Genomic DNA, 20617 nt, shown 5'->3' with positions numbered 1-20617 from the left:
AGGTGTAGCTGATGTTAATTTATTTGATTAAAATGATAATAAGGCTGTCAAGAATTGCTCTGGGGAAGATTATACAAGAAAGACAAATAAATAAGCAGTTGCCTTTAAAAAATAAGCTACTCTATTAATATGAAAGCTGGCAACTGCAAATTGTATGCCACTTACAAGTATGGAATTCTCTTTTTAACTGCTCATTAAAACATAGAAAAACTTAATATGCATCCAAAACCTGTATTGAGGAAAAATCTTTACAGGCCAATGGCTACTACATTACCCCATTTTTCTTTAGGTAACCAATGAGCCCCCAAAAGGACTGAGGGCAAACATTCGAAGAGCTTTTACAGAAATCTCAAACACATTTTTTGAAGAACACATTCTTGGAAGAAAGTGGAGGAAAATCGTTTTTGGAATCTGCTTTTTCCATGCTATAATTCAGGTATAGATTTGTGTTATGCTATTTTTTCACACCTATAGAGTACAGTTCCAGAGTAAGGGACATAAATTCCTCAAAGTCTTTGGTTTTAAGATATTTAAAATATGTTTTTAGAATATTAAAAAGACTAATCCCTTAAACATTTTAAAACAGAAACATTTTAGTTGTGCATTTTTATGCATTTATGTGCATTTGCTAGAGATGTCAATTCAGTTTTTTTCATACTATTAACAACTTGCTGTATGCTTTGCAATTTAGAAACTACAGAGCAACACACTCTAAGCTACCAAAGCATTTTCTATATTGTTTTTCTTTGATATTTAATTTATGTTTATTTTATTCATTTTCAAACTAAATATTAAATTAGAATTTTATTTTCACATAAATGTTCCTGTTTTACAGGGCAAGATACTTTTTTATATAACTACTAACCTAACCTAAGCCCATGGCGCTATGGCCCTAGTAGAGTCCTGGCCTCCTCCACCACCCTCCTCCATGCATCTCGGTCCTGAGTCAGTCTTTGCCATTCTCTCACTCTCAACTTTCTGAGGTCTCCTTCAACATCGTCCATCCATCTCTTGCGGGGACACCCTTGAAGCCACCTCCTTCTGGCTTTTGACGGAAGACTCTCCGTACCCCTCTCTATCTGCTCTAGATGTCCAAGCCAGCGTAGTCGTGCTGCTCTTACCCCCCCGGTTATTGGGGGATCCTTATACAGCTTGTAGAGCTCGATGTTGGTTCTTATTCGCCACTCTCCTCCTTCCTGGACTGGCCCGTAGATCTTTCGGAGGATCTTTCTCTCCCACGTATTAAGGAGTTCTGCATCTCGCTTTGTCACCACCCATGTCCCCGCTGCGTAGGTAACCACAGGGCAGATAACGATCCGATATATCACCTTCTTTACCCTCCTTGACAAAAGTCTGGTCTCCATCAGGTCCTGCACACTAAAGTAACATTGATTTCCTGCATTGATTCTCTCTCTAATTTCCAGGCTGATTTCATTTTTCTCGGAGATCAGTGAACCCAGGCATATAAAAGTACTGACTTTCTTGAACTGGTAGCCCTGGATTTGGAGCGGTGCATTGCTGGTGATGGTGTCCTTTCTGGTCATCACCATATATTTGGTCTTCGCCATATTGATGGTCAGCCCAGCCCCGGTCAATGCTTCTTCCAGCTGAATAAAGTTTTCTTTAAGTGTCCAGATGTTCCTACCCAACAAATCAACGTCATCCACATAGGCTAAATACTGCCCCAATCTATTTAGTAATGTTCCACCTCTGTTGATATCAATGTTCCGTATCACTGATTTTAGAACCAAGTTGAAAACACGAGAGCGCATCTCCTTGTCTAAGGCCTCATCTCACCTAAAAACTGCACTTCTCTAAGCACTTCTCTAAGATGCATCTGATAGTGAATATATGATCCGTTGTTGACCGGTTACATGGAAACCCACACTGGTAGTCTCCAAGGACTTGCTCAGCGTGGGCTTCTAAGTGACTGGCTACTACTTTTGAGAAAACCTTATATGCAACATTCAGCAGGGAGATCCCACGGTACTTCAAGCAGTCTAGTTTTGACCCCTTTTTGTGAATGAGGCAAACAAGGGTAACACTCCATTCGTCCGGCATATTTTCTTCCACCCATATCCTGCTTATTAGCTTCTATAGGCTGTCCGCCAGTTCTTCTCCGACATACAGTATTTTTAGCATCTCAGCCTTTATCTCATCTTCCCCTGGCGCTCATCCATCTCGGCGATGTCATTCGGCAGTTCTTCAAAGTACTCCGCCCATCGTTTGAGTATCTTTCTTTCATCGCCGATCACGTTATTGTATCATTGTTATGGTATAACTTCTCAATTTCCTGTAACTTTCGATTTTGCCATTCTATCTTCCTATGTCTGCATAACCTCTTGGCTAACGTGTGTTTTCTGGAGAACTTTGCCATGCTGGTGCTCGTAGGTCTTTGTAACATTTTCTTCCTTGCTTCGTTTCTTTCTGCGATCGCCATCCTACACTCATCATATATAACTACTATAGAGGGTAAATTGGAAACAGCTCTCACTTAAGGCAAGATCCTATCATGCATATAAAATTGATTATACATGATATTACACTTAGAGTGTGACTAAGAATAGACTCTAGGTAAATATATGCATCATTAAATAGTTGAAATGAAACCGCTTTTGAATTTATTATTGTTATTATTGAAATAAATTTTGAATTAATTTATTATTGTGTTTCTTTAAATAACATACTGTACAAGCATACAGCATGGTTTGCCTCTCATGCTCTGTCTAGACGTTTTTCTCTGATAGATGATGTGGGGTCTCTCTAATTATTTGTATTATACGGAATCTTTTATGGCTAATAATACTAACAAAGGATAATTGATGTCAAGGAGTAAGTGTTGCTTTTTAATATTTTATTAAATTACAGGAAAGGAAAAAGTTTGGGCCACTTGGCTGGAATATTCGCTATGAGTTTAATGACAGTGATAGAGAGTGTGCTCTCCTCAACCTAAACCTCTATTGCCAAGAAGGAGAGATCCCCTGGGATGCACTTATCTACATTACAGGTGAGGTATCTGCATATCACTGCATTATTTATGATTCTTATGGTCCTATGCCATTTCAGAGCCTAAAATACATTATGTGAATTGAAATACCCAAATTGACACAAGATTCATGACATTTTAGTAGGAAGGTTTTTAGTTTACTTTTGCTTCTATTTCAACCATTGATTCAGTGTTGTTTTTTGATTGACAATGCCATCGCTTATGGATAAGCTCATACTGACCTAACGTCTGCATTGTTGTTGCAAAAGGAATTCATTCCAACCTCAATACTGTATGTTTTGTGATATATGTTCAATTAGTTCAATGTGTTCAATAGTTCAATTTCAAAGTCTAAGATTTAATTTACATTTAAATTAACATTTAAACATGCATATAGTAATATTGGTTATTTTCACACACAGTCCCGAAAATCTTATTTGTCAGCCGTTGTGATGGGAAAGTGATGTGAAAGCATTCATACCATAAATCACACACAAAGACCATGTGGTAATGCTGCCAAGATGAAGATGGATGTACAAAAATGTAGATCTAAAACCCTGTTTGTCAAACTGTCTCAGAAAGCAGCACAATGACAGGACTGTGTTCTGTAGCTACTGTAAAAGAGGTTTTCTATTAAGTGCAAAACTATTCCACTTTTGTATTCTGCAAGATTAAGTTGAAATTTACTTCTCGTTTCTTCTCATAATCAAAATAATAACTGCAATACAATAATATATTAAGAACAATCATACTTATTACCTAACACTGTACAGTATATCTACCCACATAAATAACCCAGAATCTTGAATTTTGATTAATTATTTTTTTTGTCAGAAAGAACTTATTTTAAGGCACTTTTTTTTTACAAGCTAAGCTTTATAATGGATGTTATAATCATGTTTTTCTGTTTGAACACCATTTTGTACAAATGAACAAATTTAAAGAATCATACTTTTTTCCCATGCACATACTGTACATTGACTTCATGCTTTGAATTCCTCAAAAATTGATATTTTCTGCAATTTCCCTCATGGGATTAATAAAATATCTATCTATTTTCTGAGTATTTTTCAGTTGTTGTACAAGTTCTGTTTCAGCCTAGTATTTTAAGGACTAAATGTAAATACTATTTCTATGTCTTATATTCCTATATTGATTAATTTTCTTATGTTCTATTATAGCCTATGTTGACAGTTCCAATAAATTTGCTTTTTGGCACAAAATTCACTGCAATTTTCATGAGATAATATATTTTGATTGACTTAGTCTGCCTGAGTTCTCAAATTAAGTCAATGAAAATTAGAGTTTATGGAAATAAGTTGTCTAATGTATTTTGTGTATCACCTGTTTGGCACTTGTGTGAATTCCTGTTCAATAAGCCAGTATGTGGACAATTTATAAAAATATAAATAAAAGATCAGTTGCTAGTTTTTTTTAGTATGAACAATATTGCCTTAGAAAATACACCTTGCATATAATAAAAGTGCCACAGTAAATTAAGTGTGGCCAGTATTGAGTTTTTATTTTCTTTTTCTGACATGTTACATAGAGAATAATTTATAGGACAAAGATATAATTACTAATGTGCCATCATGGGTGACGGTGTAAACAGCATAAACACTGGCTGGGCAATAAATTAGAAATGGGTAAAATAACATACTGTAGCAAGTTCCATACACTCATTAAAATACGACAGTACAGTATTTACACACATTAAAACCAGGGAACCACAGTGAATTGCTAGCCTGCAGCAGAATGAGAATGATGAAAGATTTTTAAAGTGCTCAAAGAATCAGGTGCAGTTTTGATATGAGATTTTAGGATGTCAAAAGCATTCTTAAGGCTAACCCTTTTGAATGATTTGGGAGGAAACCGATTGTTTTCTTAAGATCTTTAATACCCCTAAAACGTAATTTAATTACAATCAGCACAAAGACGAGGTCTAGATGCTATTGTTTAGTTAGAAAGTGACAAGAATGTATGCATGTTGTGTTGCACATCAAGAAATTACAATTGTATATTTGAATGAAATTTGTTCAAATCTATTATAGTACATAAACAAAATTGCACTTGAATGACTTCTTTGTATGTTGCAATTTTGATATGCATATGATCTCAGAATCTATCGGTGAATAATTTTGCTTCAGCAGTAGGGCAGTCTTTGATCTAGGTATTGAATTTCATACTCTTTAATGCTCCTAAAGGTGAGATCACCTATGGTGGAAGAGTGACAGACTCCTGGGACCAGCGTTGCCTGCACACTATCCTTAAGTGCTTCTTTTCCCCTCCCATCCTGCTGGAAAGCTACAAGTACTCTGCATCAGGCAAGTGACCTTCTATTCCGCCTTTGCATGCAGTAACTATCAAAATCGAACAGACTGGTGTGTAGTAGCAAATATGGAGCACTATTAAATTAGAAAAAAAAACTTTTTTGACTTAAAAAAATGGATTCCCATAACAGTAGGAAAATTACCCTGCAGTGACAGCGAAGTCCTAGAACTTCAGAATTACTGGTATGAGTGCAGGCTGTACACTGTATTTCCAACAGTGGAGTTTCCAGTGGCAGTGGCGGTGTATAATTGAGCCTGTTGGGGAATCATACACTGAGAAATTGGGTTGACATCAAAGCCCTGCTTTTATGGAACTAGATGTGACATGGTTATGCACGTGTTGGTGTCTTCAGCTATTCCAGGCTTGTGCTGGTTTGCAATGGAAAATTTAGTGGCGACCTCAACGTTTTATTTCAATGTGGCACAATTCTATTGCATGCTTTGTGGTTTTGGTTTTTAGGTACCAAAATCACCAACACCAAGATTGTAAAAGTATTTTTATTCCCTTTCTTTGTGGAAAATAAAAGAAAATCAAGCACATCTACAGTATATACAATGTCGATTAAGTTAACTTGATTTGATTTTAATCTAAGTACAGCATATAATCTATATGAGCATGACAGTACGAGCATGAAAAATCAATAAAATTGGTATAATTTTCCAATCTTAGATAAGATCAATTATGTTGCAGTCGATATCCTGTCTTCTTTCAAGAAATGTCTGAATGAGATCCTTGGATCAATTTGCTATTTAACTATTATTATATGTGAGCTACTATTCGTATGTTCAATGAGGTTTATCATTCCTGCTGAGTTTTTACCTACAGAAGGTACCTAAGTTTTGCAATACTTTAATTATAGACACAACTGTGTTGCATTGAGTAAAGTGAAGTGCCTTTCACAGATATTGTTTTACATGTTCAAAATTTAGCAGGTGATTGCAAAGAGTGAAAAAACAAGATTATGTTACATTTTATGATATTGAACTTAATAAATCACATGTTATGAATGAAAATTCTTAAAAGTTTGTTTTATTTTTAATATTCTAGTTGTTATGCAATTGGTTACTGTATTTTTCCACTTTATTTTAGAAGAATTGACTGTACTGTATATCTAATGTAGCCAAATTATCCATGTGGTTAACTCAGCAGCCTATTGAAGGAAACACAAGAATAAAAAATGAAAGTAGCATTGTTCATGTAACACTAGTAAAAGGATGTCCATGAAATGTAATTCTGTGTCAGAACAACATTATATCAAAATATCCATGAAACTAAAAAATGAATCAATAAATGTTTATCCAGGCTTTTAAAATAATCGCTGAAGCAGAACTCCAAAATATCTTGTTTTTTAAATGATGTCATTGGCAAATAGGTCTTAGTTTTTGACACTGATTTGGCAGAAGATTTGAATCCATTTCTTTTCACAGCGCTGTTCTTTTCGGGTAAGAAATAATGAAATTGTCATTTGAATTAGATATAATTTGCAACTTAAACCTTCAGTAGAAATTCAATTCACAACTAGTGGAATGAAATCCATTCAGTGGTATACTTATTCCATTTAGAATTGAAAATGAAATTTAGCATATTATCATCCTAAAACCAATTTTTGTTGTAGTTAAAAGATAACCTTGCCTTTTAGGTTGTAGCTCAAAGGTATATTTTCAATAGGGATTTCAGGCAAAGCTGTGGTAGGAGGTGACCTTTGTCAAAAGCTTCAAGTCACACTTCAAGTTCAACTTGGAAATATGAGAGATTTTCACTGAACTGACTCAGCTACAGTTTAGTCTGAGTGTCTTGTTAACAAACTAACCTGAAAACACTGAATTGATTAAGTTATCACTAAAGTTAATATTATCTATTACTTGTTCCTTTGCATACTGTATAACTAACAAATAATGAGAGACGGCACAATTCATTTTGTATTTTTTTAAACTCTTCACATTTAAACAAGATTCACATTTAGAAAAATAATCCCTCCTGTTCTCTCCTCTTAATCCTCAAATTTTAGCTACAGTATATGAGGCTGCAGAGAAAAGGATCATATTCCTGAAACTAGCTTGTAGCTGCTCAATAGAGGATTTACACAGGGGCCAATATATGACCAGAACGAACAATGCATTAAGTATTTTGTGACAAATAGAGACCACTCTACCAAAGGCTTCAGTTTGCATTTTCAGTGCTATTATCCAGTGATATTTAGAATTTGCTACAGTAAAATGAAGTATTCACTTACATAAGATTGCACAGTACAGATACAGAGTGACAGATTGTGTTATCTATACAGAATCAACAGAGAAGTATGGGTATGCATAATTTCAAACAAGAACAACAACAACAACAAAATGCTTAATATTCCAATAGATTATGATTTTGTTAGATCTCTAATATATTAATTGTATTATTGTGAGGGAAAAATATGTGCCTAGTTTCTTTTTAAAAGGAGAATTCTCATAACACTTTAAATGTTGCCACAGAGTTCTATGTACCGATTGAGCGGCCTACTTCAGTTCATTTAGATGTGAACAATTTTTGGTAAAGATGTGAAAATCCATTTGGTATTTTTTGAGTTACACAATCCTCAGTCATGACAAAATACCATTTACAGTGAAATACAACTCAGTTGGGAAGAAGCTTTATTAACTATTGAGCTGTATTTGTATTTATTAACCGGCAAAGAAAATTGAAAATTGAATTTAGGTTTTCCACAAGCGGAAACACAAAGGCTCAGGGGAGCCTGCATCAAACTAGATTTTCAAACCATGTTGTTGAAACCAATATCATGGCTTCTTTCATGACACAGATAAGATCCTCAGATGTATTGTACATACCCCCAGTATTATTTACTAATAAACAAGCTAGATTGGTCAAATGGATCCTTCTCGTTTATAATATTTTTCTGTTCTAAAGGATATGTTTGCTACAGACATTTCTCAAAACTGACATATTTAGGAATGTGCCGAACACTTTGGTTGCTGTGAAGTTTTATCCACAAGTGGAAAACAGAAACAATCCAATCATACGTGTGATCTGTTTTAAATATTATACAAACCATATGATAAACGCATATTGAAAAAAGTGCATTTGTTTCTTATTTCTGGACAACATGAACAGTCAACCAACAAATGTTTTATTTCCATCAATCCATGCAAGATTTCTGATTGTTGAAATAAGATGTTAACATTACTACATCTTAAATCATATTAAACATCAATATCTACCAAACACCAAATCAAAACCTAACCACCTAGGATGTAAAGGCTGCTGTTTTTCTCACAGTGGCCTTTTAAAGGCGTGGAACACATTAATGTTTATGATGTTTACTATGACCGAGTAAAGGGGTTGTAAAGTAATTTAGAGATTTTGAACAAAATTTGGAAACTCTTAATACCACTTAATTGATCATTTTTTTAATCGAATATTTATAAGAATATATTATGTTTGCCATGGAAATTGAAATACACACACTGGAGTATTCAAGACATTTTTAGCTAATCTGGATTGTGTGGGAAATTTCTTCTATAAGTAGGTCACACTATAACAGCAGCGACATCATAATGTAATTAACCTTTGAATGCTGTTAATTATTTCTTAGCATGACAGGTCCCATATTTAAAGCACTTAGTATTTCTGTTCTCAGAAATGGAAAGATTTATTAATAATTAAGTATGTATAAATGTCAGAATTCTGTATAATGACAATGTTATTCTTTACATTCTATTATGCCATTTAATGCTGAATCATACAGTCTTGGAACTTAACAGAGTTTATGTATCTAACTCTATCTATGTAGTAATAAATTGCTATATACAATAAATATGTTCAGGTGTTGTAAGTATTTGCAAGTTAAATAATCAGAATTTTTCTGCTGTGTATTTAAACATATTATAAAAAAGTCTAGATGAAACCCTCACCCCTCCCTTTTCTAAACCCAGATGAACTGACCCCTTTCTCTAAAAGCAGAACATACAGTACTATGTGTGACCTAAACTCATACCTGAAAAAAAATCATGGTTAGATAACAAGAAAATTACCTTGTGTGCACAGTTCTCTGGGTTTTTAAGACGCATGACTGATTATCCATTTAGGCAGTTTGATTTTGTGTTTAATTCAGCTTTTTCACACCAGTTTCATACACTGGGGAGTGGTGATCACTCAATGTAAGGTCAGTCTTGCCATCCTGATGATTGCATTGATAAAAATGCAATATCTGAGCAAACAATATTTTCTGCACTTTTGTGGTTTTGGGCAACCCAATTTGCCTCTCTAGAGAATAATAATGAGGAATAAACTAACCAAAATACAATTTGTCTTTAATGACTGGCCTGTTTTATTAGCCTGGCCCTTAGGTGTCTTTGAATATTTGTGTGGCTGGCCCTTGTGTCTCATCTAGCTATTTTTGTAAATGGAAAATGTCTTGCTTATAGATGAGCTTGACTCATGGAAAATGTATTTATGTATGGATCTTTTTGTGATTTGTAACATAATGGTATACAATTTTTTTTCAAATTGTATGATCCATACTGAGGCCATACTAAGTCTTTAGCACAGTGTATCGATATCAGTTGTTCTCTTTTCTACATTTATTTCTACATTTAAATGAAAATGCTATAGTACAGTAAAGGAGCCTATTTCTAGCTCAAGTTCTGATTAACCATTGTTTTCATACAGTACATAGGGGATCATCTTAGGATTGAATTGTTCTATTACTTCCAAAAAAAAGTGCAGGTATTTGTGAGATATTATATTAAACTTAAGCAGGTACAGTATGCTCACCATGCCCAGTTTACTATAAAAAATCAGTGCCTATCCATGATGAATCAATTACTCTGAAAATTGTTTTCTTTTGTTTTAAACCGTCCATTAAAAAGTATTGTTAATTTGGAAGAGACAATGTAAGGACGTTCAACACTTCATTTTCTACCCTACCTTTTTTATTTTTAATTAAAGGGTACAGCCCCTGCAATCCTGTCATTTATCTTCAGTTAATGCCTCTCTTTTGATGTCAACGTATCCTGTTGGTAACAGAATGTATTCAAAAACCGGTATTGGTACTGAATGAATATCAGTTGCATTTTGGGGCAACCACTCAGAAACTGTATTTAATCATTAAACCTTAAAGTGTTATGATTTTCTTTTTGTTCACATTTAACAATGAAATTTAAAAACATAAATAAGGACACAAATTAGACATGGACTAATTGCTCTTCTGTCCCACTGGGTAGTTAGTAACTAATTGATCCAAGGATTCAGCTGTTTTTTTAAAGAAACCAGGATATCAGCTTGAACAACACTGACACTTGACTGGATAGCTTGTTCAATACTCGCACAGCCCTTTATGTTACAAAATTCCCCCTGCACCCAGTTTTAAATGCAGTTTCATGTAGTTTCCATTTGTTTCACTGCTCTGAGTGAATGAAACACTATCTAGAACGTTAACTTTTATTATTTATTACCAATTTTACACCTACAGCTACAGCTTTGTAGACTTCAGAATTGAAGAAAACATATCAACCATGTACTGTAACATTATAGTAGTTGATTCACGACAATGCTTAAGTAAACGAGAACTAAACCCATGATTGCTCCTTTAACAACACCCATAGTAGCTAGGCAATAAGATGGAGCTCAGGGGAGCTCAATTTCTTGTTGTTTTTTTTAAACGTGCAGATAACCTCAAATATGAAAGTGTGGGCTATCTTTCAGAAATCTTTGCTCAATGTTTGCTGGTGAAGAGTATCCAAAGTTAAACTGAGTCATGTTATTGTTTTAGTTTTCTCAGATTTGTTTGTGAATTTCACGCCCTGTACGTTTCTATACTAACAATATAAAAAGAAAAGACTTTGAGTGGATACATTTAACACATTCTATTTAGAGAGAGAACATTTCATTGAGGATTCCAATAAACACGATTTCAAAAGGCTGATAGATTTTTTTAACAGTGCTCATCCTGCCGGAGATTACTTATCTTTGAAAGAGGTTTCACAATACATTTTACTTTTAATGGATCTGGCTCACATGAACATTTAGCAAGGACCCAAAAATGTGTTAAATTAATGAATGTATTATCCTTAATGGCAGGGATATATTTCGCTCCTGAGGCAGACAGTTTGCAAGATTACAAGGAGTACATTGAAAATCTCCCTTTGATTGATGATCCAGAGATTTTTGGAATGCATGAAAATGCCAACTTGGCCTTTCAGGTTTGTCAGCATTTTAATTAGCCTTTACAGGCCTTTTCTAAAATTGGCATGATTGTGAAAAAAATCCACACAAGGTTTTGACTATAATTATATTACTTAATATTCATAATAATGTAATATATGGCAGGTATTTTTAGTTCAATGTTTCTGTCAACCATATTTAAAGTGACATGCTTGTATGTATTGCAAATAGTATCAAAAACAAAAACAAAAAAACTTTTCTATAGATTATGTTCCTCATCATAGTAAGAATACTTCACAGATTAGACAAAACTCAGTTATTTGTATATTTTATGATGATAGGCTAATAATTATAATACTTGGATGTCTTCAGACTTTCTTTTTCGCGAGCCTTTTTTAAAGCCCCATAAAAATGTCAGACAGAGCTTTCACACATTGTGCACTTTGCTAATTTAACCATACAGCTTAATATTAATATGAATCATTCACAAATTATCTATTTGTGAGACAATCTTTAACCCAGTTCTCTGCCTTCATGTAATCTTGGTTATCACCCAAAATGTAGAAGTCAAAATGTCTAGAAATGGAGTACTATAATAGTATCACACTCCGTCCTCATTATTCTTAAAGGTGACACTTTCAAGATTAGCTGAATTCATAATAGATATGCAAGAAATAGTTACTGTTACTGCTGAAAAATTACCCTGTGTTGTGCTCTCATTCACACAGCGTCAGGAGACTGCGACTCTTATCAACACTATCCTTGAAGTTCAGCCTAGGTCTTCTGCACAGGGGGCTGGAAAAAGCAACGATGAAATAGTCCAGGAGCTAGCAGACTCCATATTATCTAAAATCCCAGGTGAGCATTGATCATAAGCATTGAAGACTTCACCATTTGAAATTTGTCTCTCAGAAGTGGATCTACTGTACATACAAAAATCCAGAGACTGTATGACAAGCTAATGGTACCACAGTATATTGGGGAAGTAAAAAATACTTAAATTTGCCCTTGCTAGGACAAAGGTCTATAGCAGAATAGAGCCAGATTAATTCCCTGGAGTCCTTAAACAATCTCAGAAGATACCATGTCAAACACATCAAATCTGTGAACATCAAAAAAGATATTCTGAGATACTTCAGCTTAAGAAAAATGAAATACTATATTTTTAGCACTAATAATTAGTTGACCACTAATGAAACTTTTCCACTAATAAAACCTTTAAATTCCTTATTTGGATTACTCATTAATTCATAGTATTAAAACATAGCATTTGTTAATGTTTTCAAGTTACCTTCATTCCTTCATTTTCATAGAGAAACTTGAAATGGAAGAAGCTTCAGAGAGCTTGTTTAACAAAGACGCACATGGACGAGTCAATTCATTAACTACAGTACTGGGACAGGAAGTTGATCGTTTTAACAACCTGTTGAAGCTGCTCAGGGTGAGTGTAAATGCGCAGGAACAAACACACAGTGGATAATCTGGTCAATGAACACCCCAGATTCTCATACTGTATGTAAGGCATATTTATAACAGTCCAACACAGAATCACATTGCACACTGATTTAATTCTCAAACGGAGATAATCTTTGTTTTCTTTTTGCACGTAAAACCAACTTTTTCATTTACTACTCAGTAATTAAACTCAAAACAAAATACGCAGTAAAATGAATATTAAAATCACTTGACATGACATGATTTTAATATGGATTATGCAAAATCTTCAATGTAAAAGTGGGAGAATATATACAGAGGTTGCCATCAGTATGCGAAAACAGAGCAAGACTGTAGTGTAAAACAGAGCCCTGTTTTACATTATGGCATTATGCTTCCTCTGTTTTATTCATCTGCAGAAGGAACTTGCTGCTCTACTTTCAGCAATCTATTTAAACGTTACACATGTAATGGAAATTCTTTTTATTATGGACCCACTAAACCTTTTTTTACATGATATCGAATTTGTGTAAGTTGAGTCTTGCATTACCTGGGGAAAGTATTCAGCGAGTTTAAATTTGTTCCAGAAGTTTGACATACTTTGACATTATAGGGGATGACATTACATTAAAGAGCGTGGGTGGTACTTTAACTGTGGTAAAGCCTGTAATTGCGAAAAACATGTTTTCAAGCATTGAGAAGCAACAATCTAATTAAGATTAAATTAGTGATCAAATGCCTATGCATGATGTTTAGTGGTGGTTTAGTAAAGTCTAAAAATGAACAGTGTTTAAACAACCCTAAATCAAAACTAATGATTTTTTTCTCTTGGTATTTTCTACTTCAGGTGAACATTGTTAAAGGCTTTTTCTTCAACTAGTTCTTTTTTTACAGAGAAACTCAAGTGAGAGATCTCCATGCACTCTTACAATAAAAGTTATTATTGCATCTGTTTTCTGCTTATTCTCATTTAACCTTATTTGACACAATCTGGAAAACTTGAACATTCTGTGCAATAGCAATGAACAGCCAATCTTTGCCTTCAATAAATGTCAAACTGTGATAACTGGCATTATGGGTTTTTTTTAGTTTCCTCTCAGCTACTTGCAAGAGTGAGGTAGTGGAAATGTTGTTTTGAGAGCTGCATTTAACTGTTTCAGCATCATGCAGTGGAGAATTTGCAAGTATTACTGTTAGAGAAATATAATGAAAATTGCTGAATTCTCCTGTTATTTGTATTTATAATTTACTTTATTTTTTTTATTTAAGCTGTGGCTGTATGAGATATTCTTCCCCAAGCAGTGTATAAAGAAAGCCATATAATTCAACTACAGAATGGCATCGCCTTTGAAAAATATCCAGAAGTTAAAGAATGACAACATAATGTAGATATGCTGTAGCTGCCTGTATTTGTTATAATGCACCAATGATGTCTCTCCCTTGTACAGTACATATGTCATAGAGGACTATTTTAAGAAGTTGCCCCATGAGACATACTGTATAGGCTTTCACTACAGTATTACAGGTTAAGAGCAGGAGAACATTTAATTTGGAGCAAAGCTCATAGAAGTATAAGGTGGAAGAGCAAGGTTCTGGGCTGAGCACTGGAAGGTTGGGTGTGCAGATTTATTTTTGACAGGAACTGCTTTTGTGCTCTTGGAGAAGTTACTTCACACAGATTGCTGCTGTGAAATACCAGATTTTATAAATGGTCACATTAGTCACTGTGGATGAAAACATCAGCCATATACAGTAAATTAATATTAGAAATCACTGGCATATACAGTAGGAAATGTAAGGTACAGTACAGTATGTCACATTTCCTCAAATTGCCCAGCCTCACTGTCAATCTCTGTGCAAGAACTAAATAATAGTAATTTAATTTAGCACAAAACACACAGGTCCAGGGGTGCACAAATCCTAAAATAATAATCTAAATATAAATTACATAGCTGCACATCATTTAGTAAATACTGTACATTAACAAAGGTAATTTTCTTTGTTCTTTACACACATGTACATAACATCTCCTTAGACATTTTTCTGTTTTTTTCTTTGTCACTCTGAGTTGAAGAAAGCTTGAAAAGACAGTGGGTTCGCTGGAATCCTTCAGGAAGCAGTGTGGCTGAATAAGATACCAGTAACAAAACCAGCAAGATGGACAGAATGGCCTGCTCTTTTCTTTAACCTATTATATTCCAGGGATTTGTTTATTGACATTTACTTCTTAAAATATGGAACTCAATGAATCAGCATATATGTTGTCTTTTTTATTGACTTGCCGCCCCCCAGAACTCTTTAAACACACTAAAGAAAGCTATCGCTGGATTTGTGGTTATGTCAGAGGAGATGGAGAAAATATACAACAGTTTCCTCAACAACCAGGTCCCTGACCATTGGGCCAATGCTGCATATCCCTCTTTAAAGCCTTTGGGAAGCTGGGTGAAAGATTTGGCCCTCCGTACTGCCTTCATTGACGTAAGTGCTTTCCCTGACACACTCTCACTCAGGCAACGAACAGCTGGCAATTTTGAGTATACTGTATGTTGTTGCTCAGATAATCCTCTGTTGTTGTCATATCTTTATATGGATATAGGTATATCTATAGTCTAATGTAACACTATTACTTTCTTACTGGCTGTGTGGAAAAGAACAAATTAGTTTTCTGTTTGTAATCTACGCAGATTGTTAGTACTTTAATAACAATATTCCAAATTAACACAGAATTACAATGATAGGGGCAAAGTTCCTGTTCTATCATGTTAATGTAATTAATTCCTTAATCAAAATGCCTTTACTTAGCCACTTTATTCTTGATGTGAAAAGAAAATGATGTTAAAAGAAATAAGCATCGCACAACAACTGCATTAATGTTTGTTCGCATTTAAAAACAGGAATACATTTATCTGTTGGTTCACTAATTTGGCAGACTTGCTTTCAGACGAAAAACTAAATTAAAATACAATTAGCATTTCTTTATCTTTAGTGCTTTGATTTGCATGTCATTTAGTTGCACAGTATGTTAAATAAACATACCTTACGTAATCATAACTATTATCAACCAATGTGACACTTGAGTAAATTACTGAGATGTGAATTGTATAATATAATTGTATAATGTACATGTATGTCTGTGCCAGTTCACTTTGTGTTTTGCAAATGTCTAAATACTTTCAATAACAGCTAAAGCAAGGACAGCCGACTACCTTGGTTTGTTTTGTGGTATAGTTCAATGCACCTGCCTCTGATATGCACCCCTGACTTTAATCCAACGATTCAAAGTGCAAGCTGCACTGAATTATAAATTCTGTCAGTCTTACATGCACAAGTGTGGGAGCTACTAGTTTATAAGATTACTTCCAGGAAGACATAAACATTAAACGCATCATAGCTCTTTCCCATTTGGATCAACCCAGGGGGTGAAAAAAACAAACCCATCCTTCAGCTATGCCTAGTGCACGATATTTATGGTCCTTTACAAATAACTAGAAACCAGATGGCTTAGGCCTGTTTATTTATTCTTCACTTCAGAGTAAAGGTGTAAGGATTTAGTATGTTGCTTTGTTCTTATGATGATTTTTATATTTTATATGGCTGAGCAACAATCACACAAAGACTTTAGAATTGTAAATGGTTTACATATACAGTACAGGACATTATCAAAGGTAGTGCTCTGAAAATTTAAAGTGTAGAATACCCGTGTATTCTAGTTATTTTCATCACTCCAAGAGTACTTTGGGTAGTTTATTTTATGACTGATTCTGTTGAAGGAAAGCTAAAGAAAACCTTCACTGCTTCATCCAAATCATGCCATTTTCTAAAAAAATGTTTCATGTCACATGCAGTATATCACTTTTTATGCATATTATTCATGTAGAGTATTATTAGCCTAAATTACACAGAACCAGTCTTCTGTAGAGCTATCCTTCATTTATTATGAGTGATAATAACCCTCCTATTGGTCATCTTTAAAACAAAAAATAACCAATAGAGTAAAAACACAAACCTAAGGTATTGTTGTGTGCAATATTGGTCACCATATTATGAAAAAAAATATTGCTCCTCTGAAATCAATCCAAAGAAGAGCAATCAGATGTATCCCAAGAGAATGTCCTACACTGATAGACTGAAGGAAATGGAATCTTATTAGTCTTGAACAGAAAAGATTGAGTAGACCTGTTACAAGCAGTCCAAATCCTCAAAACCTTTGACCTTGCAATAAACACAAATAAACACAAACCAGAGGACACGAATGAAAACTACAGTATGAGGAACTGTATTAAAACCAACAGCATGAGAGCACTTCTTTCCCAGAGTCTGGTGGGAATGTGGAAGAAGATATCCAACCATGTCGTTGAAGGTGATACCCTGGCTTCTTTGAAGAAAAAGCTGCATGAGATCCTTCCATGAGCTGCTAACTACTAAATGGGCATGATGGTCTCCTCCTGAGTGTAGCTACTCTTATGCTCTAAAGGTTGTGTGTTTTTCTTTTGGCAGAGCTGGATTAGAAAGGGTCAGCCCAAGTCTTTTTGGATTTCAGGATTTTTCTTCCCTCAAGGTTTTCTGACAGGTAGTGTATGAATATGAACTGAGTATCATCTAACAATTGCTTAAGAAGATTTTCATGTGATCCTCCTGTTTTATAATTATATTACTATATTCTGTGTTTTTTTGTAACATATGTAGAGTACAAAGAGCATCTTCTAACAAATACAGCCTAAATAAAACTGTTAAACTGTAACTTTAACAGTTAACTGTAACTGGTAACTGTTAAATGTAGCCTAAATAAAAAGTAAATTGTTGATTACTAGCTTTATTAAATTCTTCGGATGATTCAAATCTAGGTTGTCTGATGTGATGCTATGATTCTCATATATTTCTAGGTGCTTTGCAAAACCATGCTCGTACCTACAACCTTCCTATTGATGAGCTGAGCTTTCATTTTAACATCATCCCTGCATACCGCGATCAAGCAGCTGTGACAGAAGCAATGAAAACACTGCAGTTTGGCAGTGAGCTAGAAATGGACAAAGAGGTGTGTGTCTTTACTTTGAATGTTACCATTACTTGCACAGAGAATCTCCACTTAATTAAGGTGCTACTGTACATAGGACTGTGAATGTTGCAACTGATAAGCATTTTCTCAGCTGGTATGCAGCTCTTTCAGTTTAACTATTTTGACACCTTATCTTTTAATATACATAATTCATCATTGTAATCCCAGCATGTAAAAAAGGAAAAAAAATGTTAATGTTTTGTAATTGGAAATATTTTGTATTTGCACTAATTGGAAGATCAAGATCCTGCTGTATGTGTCATAAAGCCATTTAAGTACTTTGTCACTTACATTAAAATACATTAAACAGATAAAGACTGATCTTTCCTGTATGTAAGTCATTATGTATTCCAGGTTTTGTGAGTTTTCATGGGAGCACAAATGGTTTGTGTGTGATGTTGAATTAGAGCAGAAAGGCCCATCAAAGGCTGTCCGAGCCCCAGACCTGAAGTCTTTGGCAAGTGTGGGATTTGAATTCCATTGACTCTTGTCTTGTTCTATGCTTTCTTCTTCTAGCTGCCATCCCCAGAGGATGGCGTTTTGGTCCATGGCATGTTCATGGATGCCAGCCGCTGGGACGATGATAAAATGGTCATCGAGGATGCACTGCCACGACAGATGAACCCCATGCTACCGGTGGTTCATTTTGAGCCCCGGCAAAACTATGTGCCAGATCCTTCCCTGTATCAGGCGCCACTCTACAAGACTGCAGCCAGAGCGGGAACGCTTTCAACCACAGGTAAAGTATTAGTAAGAGTCCCAATCCTAGTCAACAGAACTACGTCGTGTCAAAGGTCATGATTGTGCCGCATGCAGCCTGATTCTACCCATTGTCACAGCATCTGTGCTTCAGAGCCTAAATGAACAAAAACTCACGACTGGAAAAAAAAAAACGGTCCCCTGTGGTAAAGGATCAGAACATTTTTGTGAGTCTATATATAACAGTGTAACAGTGTAACTATAACAGTGTAACTATAACAGTGTAAATCATTTGGTCTTCTCTGAGTACTCACTAACAGGACCTATGGCTTTAGGCAAACACTGTGCCAGGTTCTTAAACCATTGCTCGTTATTTTGATGCTGATTGTAATTTTGAGGGCTAATATCGATGGAAATGATAATAATAGCTGGTTTAAATATCCTTTGTTTTAGGTCACTCTACAAACTTTGTTGTGACAGTGCTGTTGCCATCAATGCGGGAAAGCGATTACTGGATATCCAAAGCTTCTGCTTTACTGTGCCAGTTAAATGAATGAAACTGAACAGAAAAAAGAACATCGTTTAAAACACAGATTGTAAGAAACATGTTTTGTCCACTATAATCTCTGGAATTGTAAGGAGGCATGAAGGATGTGCTCTGTGTTAAATGTAAAGTATGTGAATTTTTTCTTCTATTTCATTCAAGATCCAGTGTGTCATTGAGTGTACTGTAGGTTTATTACATATGGCTGCTTTGTGTTCCCATGCTGTGCAGAAACAGATGCTCTTGGCCGAGAGCAAAAAAATAACCTTTAAAGAGCTAAGGCTCATTGTTTTGTGCAACTTTTTTTTCAAATTCTTTTAAAACAGTGCCTGTGAGAGAAAAACCTGTACCCATAAAGTGTATTAATCTGGGAGAAAATTACATGACATGAGAAATAAAAATTTATAGATTTTAAGCAATCTATGACTTCATTAGGTTTAATACTTATTGATTGATACTAGCATTTGCTGGTGGAAGACCTTGGTAATTATTTATTTTTTGCTCTGATTTCATTTTTTTAATAATGCACCAATAAAACACAGTATAGTTTAATTGGCTGGCCATTTGTCTTGGAATTTGCTCACATACAGTAATTCATGTGCTAAGTGCAAGTGCTAAGACCCAGCACAATTAGGTAATATTGTCTTATTGATTTTCTACATAAATGTTTCTCCTAACATGAATTTCATTTGTCTTTTATATTTTTATTTTAAGATGTTTACATTCTAAATTCTAAAGGTTTCATTTCACCTGAACACTCCGGAAGAAGAACCAAAATATGTTAACTTTTTTCCAAAAGCCACATTGTTTTTTTGGGGTTTTTGGTTTGTGCACCAAAAACGTGTACAAACTTTTAGCATGGCGGATGCTTACTACATTTGCAAGTGGTCTCAGTTCATACAAAATTGCTTAAGTCTTTATTTTTATAACATTTATTTTCACGCACCTTGCTTATTCATTTAGATTTTTCTAAATGCTGTGAACAGTAAAGCCTTGGTAAAGAGGATTTGTAAATTAATACAATGCTCTCACTTAGGGGGATGCAGTTGCTATATGACCGCTGTTTAAAGGACTGTGATAGAAATGCAATGGGCCATCGTCATTCTTATCAAGATGGACAGGAGGACGCTAAGGCAGTGTTTATTTGTTTGCCCTCCATCAGTCAGATCTCTGGAGGCTGCTGCTTCACAGGTCATTCGCTTTTCCCTCTTCTGTCGTTTTTCATGTCAAGCAATCCTTCAATGCTGTGACTTGTACATAAAAAAACTGTATTTGATAGCACCTGATCTGCTAATGTTGTGTGTTGAACAAGACTTATCCTTCATATTGCCTTACTAAAATGTTTCCTGGTTTAAATTATTTAAGACAATCTCTCCCTTTGCCTCAGTCATAATCACAGCTAAAG

The 20617-nt window shown here is 34.8% G+C and overlaps 1 protein-coding gene across 1 annotated transcript in view; it reads left to right on the top strand.

The window, feature by feature from the left end:
• dnah6 (dynein, axonemal, heavy chain 6) overlaps nt 1-19225 on the top strand; it is a 110251-nt gene extending 91026 nt beyond the window's left edge. Inside the window, exons 67-77 of the mRNA XM_088930355.1 lie at nt 290-436; nt 2869-3007; nt 5191-5310; nt 11396-11517; nt 12208-12337; nt 12793-12920; nt 15206-15391; nt 17411-17483; nt 17797-17948; nt 18486-18708; nt 19122-19225. Coding sequence (XP_088786481.1) covers nt 290-436; nt 2869-3007; nt 5191-5310; nt 11396-11517; nt 12208-12337; nt 12793-12920; nt 15206-15391; nt 17411-17483; nt 17797-17948; nt 18486-18708; nt 19122-19225 — 1524 coding nt within the window. The remainder of the gene's footprint in view (nt 1-289; nt 437-2868; nt 3008-5190; nt 5311-11395; nt 11518-12207; nt 12338-12792; nt 12921-15205; nt 15392-17410; nt 17484-17796; nt 17949-18485; nt 18709-19121) is intronic.
• Nucleotides 19226-20617: the final 1392 nt, after the last annotated feature.

The sequence above is a fragment of the Atractosteus spatula genome, chromosome 1, assembly GCF_055471065.1.
Source record: "Atractosteus spatula isolate fAtrSpa1 chromosome 1, fAtrSpa1.hap1, whole genome shotgun sequence".
NCBI classification, from domain to species: Eukaryota; Metazoa; Chordata; class Actinopteri; order Semionotiformes; family Lepisosteidae; genus Atractosteus; species Atractosteus spatula.
The sequence above is the reverse complement of the archived record's forward strand: the minus strand, read 5'-3'. Positions and strand labels throughout refer to the sequence as shown.